This window comes from Malus domestica, chromosome 11 (assembly GCF_042453785.1).
Source record: "Malus domestica chromosome 11, GDT2T_hap1".
Lineage (NCBI taxonomy): Eukaryota > Viridiplantae > Streptophyta > Magnoliopsida > Rosales > Rosaceae > Malus > Malus domestica.
This window is the reverse complement of record NC_091671.1, coordinates 31,720,537-31,729,042: the sequence shown is the minus strand read 5'-3', so window position 1 is coordinate 31,729,042 and position 8,506 is coordinate 31,720,537. Positions and strand designations below refer to the sequence as shown.

The 8,506-nt window shown below is 35.6% G+C and overlaps 1 protein-coding gene across 1 annotated transcript; it reads right to left on the bottom strand.

Annotated features, from left to right (window-relative positions):
• Nucleotides 1–3,078: 3,078 nt before the first annotated feature.
• LOC103448548 (uncharacterized) lies at nucleotides 3,079–5,951 on the bottom strand. Its single transcript, XM_008387811.4, has 2 exons — nucleotides 4,834–5,951; nucleotides 3,079–3,906 (listed from the first exon to the last, which is right to left on the bottom strand). The coding sequence occupies exons 1-2, from the start codon at nucleotides 5,528–5,530 to the stop codon at nucleotides 3,275–3,277; spliced, it is 1,329 nt and encodes a 442-aa protein (XP_008386033.2). The 5' UTR covers nucleotides 5,531–5,951; the 3' UTR covers nucleotides 3,079–3,274.
• Nucleotides 5,952–8,506: the final 2,555 nt, after the last annotated feature.

Here is an 8,506-nt window from a genome sequence, read left to right as displayed (position 1 = left end):
TCAGCACTTGGAATCAAGCTTCCAGTCAGGAACTGACTGCTTGGAACCCCTTGCATGATTACTTACCTGGCATTGCTCTCGAGTACTCATCTTCAACATCTTGTGCTTCCAGAAAAGATACCACATCTGCCTGAGGAACAGATAGAGCAAGTGAGAAGGATATAAGGAAGCATGTAGAGACAAGCGCAACTGAACACCTGCCGATTCATCTATTACTTTGTTAACAGCAAAAATATCTCATATCATCAAGGTCGAACACACTCTTGATTTGATGGACTTGTTTTGACCCTCAAATTCTTGAGTCAGCCTTATACTCTGGAGGAAACCAGAAAACTCTCCAGCTCAGTTCAAGAATAAGCCTGTAGAAAGTTACTTCTTCAAAAGCAAAAGTATCTCATATCATCTCTTCTCTTTTTTCTTCTCTTTATCCTTCCTACTGCCTACAAGATTGGGAGAATGAGAACAATTAGCCGAAACTCGAAATCAAACTTCTAATCTAGGACTAATTGATGGAAGCTTTTATTGCTTACCTTGTCTGTCACCTCTTTCGGCAGATCTCCTAGCTCGGCGACTTGGGGGACTCCTACTACATGGTTTGTATCACGCTTGACCAAGCCTAAAACTACAAGTAAGCTTCAAGTGAAATTGATACATTACCTTATGCATCTCCACCGGTTAAAGATATTACCCCTGGATGGAGGAAAAGTACTTCCAGAGAAGATGCCACATCTACCTATGAGACAGATAAGGCAAGTGAAAACGATACCACACTTTGGTACTTAGAAGTTTCGTGATTACTTAGCGGCTTGGATCTTGCAAGTCCCCAACCGATGAGCTTCCCTTACTCGGGAATTTAGGAGAGCACTGTTTGTACCATACTTGACCAATCCCGAAACTACTGAGCACCGATTAGCGTTATACTGTCAAGGACCCAGAAGAGTTTCCCTTCAACCAAGAGACCAATCATAGCGCGACACGTGTCAATGTCAGAACAAAGCTAGAAACTCTCTTCTATAAAAGGAGATCATTCTCTCATAATATTTCCTAATGTCATTTGTACTAAATCATTCACTAGTACTCACTAAAGGAGAGCTTGAACATATGTACTTGTATAAACCCTTCACAATTAATGAGAATTTCTCTACTCCGTGGACGTAACCAATCTGGGTGAACCACATACATTTTGTGTTTGCTTCCTTGTCTCTATCCATTTACATACTTATCTACACTAGTGACCGGAGCAATCTAGCGAAGGTCACAAACTTAACACTTTCTGTTGTACCAAAGTCCTAACTGATTTTGTGCATCAACAATTATAATAAAATAGTAACAATATGCAGCTGATGGGGGAGGAGTAAATATTTGTGTGGCCGTTAAAACCAGGAGGCGGTTTTAACATTTCAACCTAAGGCATAAACGCTTCATTAGCACATGTTGATAAATTAGGAACACAGTTACATAATATGACTGCAGAGAGAGAAATTGACTTTTGGTGTGTGTCATAACTATAAATTTGCCATGTAGTATTACCAGTTCACATAAAATATAAGCGCGTTTAAATATGTCGTTGATATTGCAATGACAGTTTTACATTCACAAACAATAATATGTATGGAGAGGGAGAAAGAGAGATATGACTTATGAGTCCCTGACCTTATCTGGAATGATAGCTGCTTATGCACCAAGAGTAAGCACCAAGAAAATCAAATCTCTGAGAAGGGAGATAGGGATAGAAAAATACAAAACAAATTGGGGCTGGACAGTAAACTTATGTCACGCAATGCAATCCTTCTGTATTTTTGTCCTCTGGTTTTGGACTAACCTTGACATAAACTTTCCAACAAGGACCACTTAATGCCCTTCTCATCCTTCATATGGTCCCTTCTACCTTTAAGAATTAAACAGAATCTTTGGTTCGGAAATGACCTTTAAATTACTGAGAGTGTTTTTCAGAAATGAATAGTATTATTTACACACTTATTTTTATTTTTAACACATTTATTAATTTTTTTTCATTAATCATTTTCAATTCATTCGATCCGACGGTTAAAATTAAGATAGGTGGGTGAGAAGTAAAAATAAGTGTTTGAATAGTATCATCCTTAAACATTTTTAAAATCAATTCTTAGTAAAAATACAAGTTAATTCTAGAAAAGCAATTAAAGTGCTTTATAAAAGAAGTCCAAACTGGTACAAGTACAGGAATCCAAAAATTGATGCTTCTTGCATAAAACGTTTTAATTGTTTTTTAAATTCAAAAATATTTTCTATGAAAACTTTTTCAATCATTTAAAAATACTTCTTAAATGAATCTTAATTTTTATTAATTAATGTACTAATAGTGCTAATTCTTTTAAAATGATCCAGTAGCTACCTGTTTTGCACCTTGATTGTTTCAAAGTTATATGATTACTGGTGATTTTTGTCATATTCTGCCTTCCCAAGGAACTATTGAAATTGATGCTCAACTTCACACTTCGGGGTTAGAGATAATCACTCATTTTGATGTTATCAATTAGACAGTGACCTTTCCTTTAATGCAGGCAGGAGCAAGCACACAATTCAATAATTTAATCACTGTGATTAACTTAGAGAAATTCTGAGAAACTTTTTATCAACTCTATGTTATTTTATAATTTAATGTTAATATTATGTCAAAAATATGAAGTAGTAGAAAATTCATAAGAATTACATTTAGAGTCTCCTAACATTTCTCAATTAACTTTTATTTTTTAAACACTACATATTACTTACTCATATCAAAAATAATTAAATTGGCTAGAGTAATGTTTTTTGCATCCAAATTCAGTTCCCTACCCAATAATTTAGATTGGAATAGAATACTGATTTTTCACTCAAAAGCACATTGTTTTTTCCGGAAATGGATTCTCTCCTGAGCATCTGCTCCGAATTCTATTGACCCACACATAAAGGTCATCAAATGGTTACAATTATTATAACTTTAAAAGAATTCCTTATTTGTAATCGTTAAATTTTCAGCCTCTTTGTGTATGTGTCAGTAGGATCCTGAGCAGAAGCTCAGGAGAGAATCCATTTCCTGTTTTTTGTATGCCCGTCTTTTCCAAACACCAACTGAATAAGCAGGCGCACAATTGATTTGAGACTGAGAGATCTACAACTTTTACATGATAGAGGTTTCACCAAAAAAATTAGAAACAAAAAAAATGAGAGGGATTCACATAACACCAGAATTACAGATGTACTGAGCCATTTTTTACTAATCCAAAAAAAAAAAAGAAAATGAAAAAAATCTTCAGGGTTTGCAGATGACCAGAAAGCAGGGAAGGAGAGCTCTAGGATTTAGCAGATAAAGCTCTTCAATGTTGGAATAAAGCCCCATTTTTCCAGCCAATGAATCAAACCCCATTTGCCCAGCAATTTCCTGAATGTTTTCCAACGGCTTATGAACCCTCCCAGCAATCACTCTGCACACTATCAAAGCTTTCCTTACACTTGCATCTTCCTCCAATATTTCAATTGCTTCAAAAGCTCTTCCACTTGTAGAAGTTGTAAATACACCAACACCTTCCTTGAGCTCCTTTTTTGCAGAGAACCCGTTACGTATGATCCTACAAACGCTGCATTTCTCCGATACGCAAAGGCTCGAGGATCCATTTAGGCCGAGAGAGCAGGCCACAGTGGTGCCGTAAAACCTCAAGAGCTCATTCCCATCAGCAATGCACCTAGGGTGCTTCTTGGCCAGCTTGCTGGCTTTGATCTTCACAATCTCTCGATACTCTTCGAATCGCGCTAGAGTTCTTTGCATGTTGTGGACTTTGAGCACTCTCTCAATCCGGCCGCAGTGGTTCTCGGATTTTAACCAGCTTGTCCGGCATATTATCTCAACGATTTTTCGAGATGAGTCGCCTTCCATCAGTTCAGTCACTGCCAAAGATATGAGGACAGTGTGAGTGGGAAAGCTAGTCTAAAATCTGGAGTGAAAAGCAAGCAATTGAGGAATCAAAATATAGTTCATAAAAATCATAACCCTTTTAGAAATGTAAACAATCCCCATATTATACCAAACCGAATGATCGAGTTTCAGGCGATTAAGTGAGACTCGAATCAAAAGATGAACTTGAATCCAAATCCAGTTTCTGCTAGATTCGTTTACACTATGTTTATGTTTTTGGAGGAAGAATTTTAAAATGACTGTAATTGAAATAACGAGATTTTATTTTTTAGAATTTGTGAATTTTTTTATTTGGTTAATCTAAAAGAACAATGGAATTGAATATAAAATTTGTTATTTTTAAACTCTTAATCATCAAAATTGATAAATGACATCTATTTACATGAAATTTAAACTTGGGAATTAGAGGTCCAAATTCCAAGTTTTTTCTGTGCAAAAATTCTAAATTTCTATATTTATAAAGTCAAACAAAAGAATTAGTGTCCGTCAATTTGTAAATTTTGACTTTTATCTAAATTTCAAATTTATTTCCTTCGTTCAATCATAATGTAATAATCTTGGCACATTTCCTCTTTTCCACAAAAGGTGCTAATATTTTTGTGGACGTAAAAATATAGTACTTTGAGCCTAAGAAGATAAGGAAAAAAATATAATAAATTGGTCAGAAAAAGATTTACGATCTGTAAACCAAAGTGTTCATATTTCTGTGGTCAGAAGAATTTAGACACAAGTCCTAAAAGGATAAGGAAATTTGGAATATATGCAGTAGAAAACACTCAAGAACAAGAACGAAAAAGGGTTGGAAACATGGAATGAACTAAAGAATTGTTTAAGTATTCAATAAAATTTTACCAAAAATCAGAGTTTAATTAAGTTTCAGCGAAAGGGTAATTTCTTACCAGCATGTTTAGAGAGATGATGAGCTTCAGCAGCATCCCATTTGCTAAAATGCTCTCCACATTTGTGGCAAGTAATTGCAGAAGAGCCATTATAATTTTCTTTGTCGAAAGAAATCCTATTGCTTTGTCTAATTCCGCCAGCACTTCCAGAAAAAGCAGAACCCTTGAAGCCAGCATGCCCTTCTGTACTATCAGCAGAAGCCAGAAAATGGCATTTTCTTGGAGGAGTTGAGGAAGTCCTAAAAGATGGATTGAAGTAGTGCATTGTAGGGTGCCCACCAGGACCAGGTGTCCCAGGCTTTAGGGTATCCATAAACGTTGAACCACCACCGCCACCGCAGCCATCATTGTTAGCATTTCCACCCCCAACACCGTCATGGAAGCCACCAAGGCTGGTGGTGATTTTGAGCTCACACCTTGAGTTGCTCAAAATTACTTCATGGGTTATTGGGTTGAGAAACTCACTGCTTCCAATGGATCTTGGGCTGCAATTATTTGGTGGCCTTTCCATATGCCTCTTGCTGCCATGAATCACATCCTTGAGATTTGCTATGGATCTTGAGCACCCTGATCTTCCTCCTCTTGCCTTTCTTGTCAAGATTGTGCTCAGTTGTTTCCTGGCTTTTGGAGCATGAACATCTGATGGCTCTGATTGGCAGTGCAGAGATTTCTTCAGAGAGAACCATACTGTTGGCATTTTTGATTAATTTGGTGATACCCTTTTTTTCTGCTTCCTCCAAAAGTACTTTTCAAACCCTTCCACTTTTTTCTTCAAGTTTTCTCCATTGTTTTCAAAAGCAAATCATCGCTCTCCATTAAAAGCTGGAAAAAGTATGCTTGGATGCCAATCACTTTCTCTTGAACTGCAACTTCTAATTTGGCACACAACTCCCTTTCACTCAAACTTTAACTCCATCCTACTTCTAGCAAACCCAACCATTAGTCAAGAATGTTCAAAAAGCTACCCCACAAAACTTTTATGAAATGGATATTACTTTATAAAAATAAATAAATAAACACTAAAAATATTGTAGGTACCATCATGTTTTTTATACTCTCATTCAAATGAAGCATTTTGGAAGCTTCTTCGAAATTGGTTCATGCCTCAGAGTGGAAAGATTTTTTAAGTACTAAGTATTTAATCGATACTTCACATCTTGTAATATAAATAGAAGAAATAACATATTTTCTCATGTTTGTACCGTTTGAATTTGGGATACTTGAAAAACCTTTCTCATCAAAGTAAAAGAGAAAAAAATGTTCACAAAATCGAAAATAACTTATATGAAAACGTGTTTATTGTCATGTTGTATTTTACTTTTATATGTATTGTTTTATGTAAATTTAGCATTACATTACAATAATTTATTAAACTGAGATGTCGCATAAAAGTGAACCTTATTCACATAAATAACCATAAAAGTTCAAATATTGGGAGTCTTGGAGCCATTCACCAAAACCTTGGTCAGGATTCAGGAACACTAATAAATGGAGCATCGTTAGTGAGGAAGGTACACGTGAAAGAAAGAGACACTAAACCCTGAAATCTGAATTGGCATTAATTACATGGATTCTTATGAATCCAGCATAATCTATATATATATATATATATATATATATATATATTTTTTTTTTTTTTTTAAAGTTTAACCTTACTCTCTCTGAGTTACTGGGTCTGAATCTGAAACAATTTTTATGGTTGTACTACCACACAAAATTATTAGATGGTAAAAAATTTGAACGATCGAGTCCAAAGCTCAGTGCCCAATTTCTGTCCCCACATTTGCCCCCAATTTTTTTTTTTTTTGGTCAAAGGTTTGGTCAAAGGAAATTTTATTACTAAAAAACACACATTAGAACACAGGCACACACATATTAAGGGCTGGCTTGGTAAAATGCTTCTGTTGTGATGTGAGTATAAGCTCATTTTTGCTGCTTCACATTTTCAGCTTTTTTTTCACCCAAAACTGTGAAATTACCTCAATTCCAAACACATTTTTTAGCTCAGCTTTTTTTATACTCACTTTTTATAAAATCACCTTAGTATAAAACCAGTTACAACAAAAAAAAGCCTAAAACTAAAGGAAAACAGAAAAAAGGCCCAACATCAAAAGGGCCCATAAACAACACAATTTCCGCCATAAAATTCCACAGCCTTCTCCAAATTTGGATATTCTCCAGAGCTCAGAAATCTAAGCCTCCTAACCAAATCAACAGGGCGTTGGATTTTGATTTAACAGCTGCAATTATTATAACTTTTAGAGGGACCTATTGTTTGTAGCCGTTGGATCAAAATCCAACGGCCCGTGTGATTTGGTCAGAAGGCTCAAATTTATGAGCTCAGGAAAGGATCCAAGTCCACCTTCTCCACCCTCTGAAATAGGTCCACCGCCCGATTCCCTTCTTCCGTCTAGTAACACCTCCACATATGCCACATCCATAAACAAGGGATAATCAGCAGCCAAGTGAGCAAAGCCGACTATCATAATGAAGTTCGCGGATACTCACAAACGACTTTGTCGAAACCGACAAATTACAAGGAGAAAGTGGTGGTGGTGTACCACCTGAGCCGGAGCAACCTTCAGAACTCTACACACAATCTCTGAAAGAAACATGGTTGACGATCGGATCGAAGATAGGCAGGGAAGATGTATACCTTCAAGAGTAGAGGAACAGAGGAGACCAGAGAGAAAATTGAAAAGAGATAACTGTAGAAGCAAGGAGAGAAGAAAGAAAAGAAAAAAGAAGAGACACGACAGCTGACCCCAGCTAAAACTAAGGTTGGTGTCACTGAAAATACCCAAGATTGAAAGGCTCACAAGCTGTGAGAAATACTCTCAGGAAAGAGAGAAAGAACTCTCACTAGGTAGAGAATTTTCCCACATTTGCCAATTGGCACAGTAAAATTGAAGACCTATGTGAATACTGACTAATGAGTACATTTGCGCACCTTCCTAGGGATCCATGCATTCATAAAATTGGTGAGTTTGCAAATACTAAAAAGGATGAGAATTGGTAAAGTTAGATCACTAGTTAAAAGAAATGGGTTTTTTATTTTTTATATCACAAACCCGATGTATGGGAGTGATTGTGATTGTTATAATGTAATCATCCATTGTATCAATGCATCTCATATACCGATTCATTGTAGAATTTTTGAAAAGAAAACTGATTAACTTCTTCATTCTCACACTATATGATTACCTACTTGTGTTTTGGTGATTATATCATGTTTATGTCTAAAACCACATGGCTTTAAGTTTTTAATAGCTTAAGCATAAATGTTTAGCCGTTAATGTAGTTCACCAAATTATATATATTAATTACTTACAAATGAAAATGAATAAAATGATGCTCCCATTTACATGTAAGCATAAATATCAGAAGAACAAAATCAAAGAGTCGTTATATAACTAATTTGTTTTCATTTTTATTTTACATGAAGCTAGAAAACAGAAATTATTGTCAACGAGCCCTTAACAATGCTCATGTGTACATGGGGTGTAAATAGAAGCAACATTTCCTCAGGAACGGCGAGTAATATGAGAGACTAACACTATATTTAGATGAATGAAATAAACGTGAAATTTTGACGAAAGTCATAATTTGTAAATTAATATGCATCAATTATCTTATTTGGATTCATAAATATAAAATTTAGAATTTCTACTTG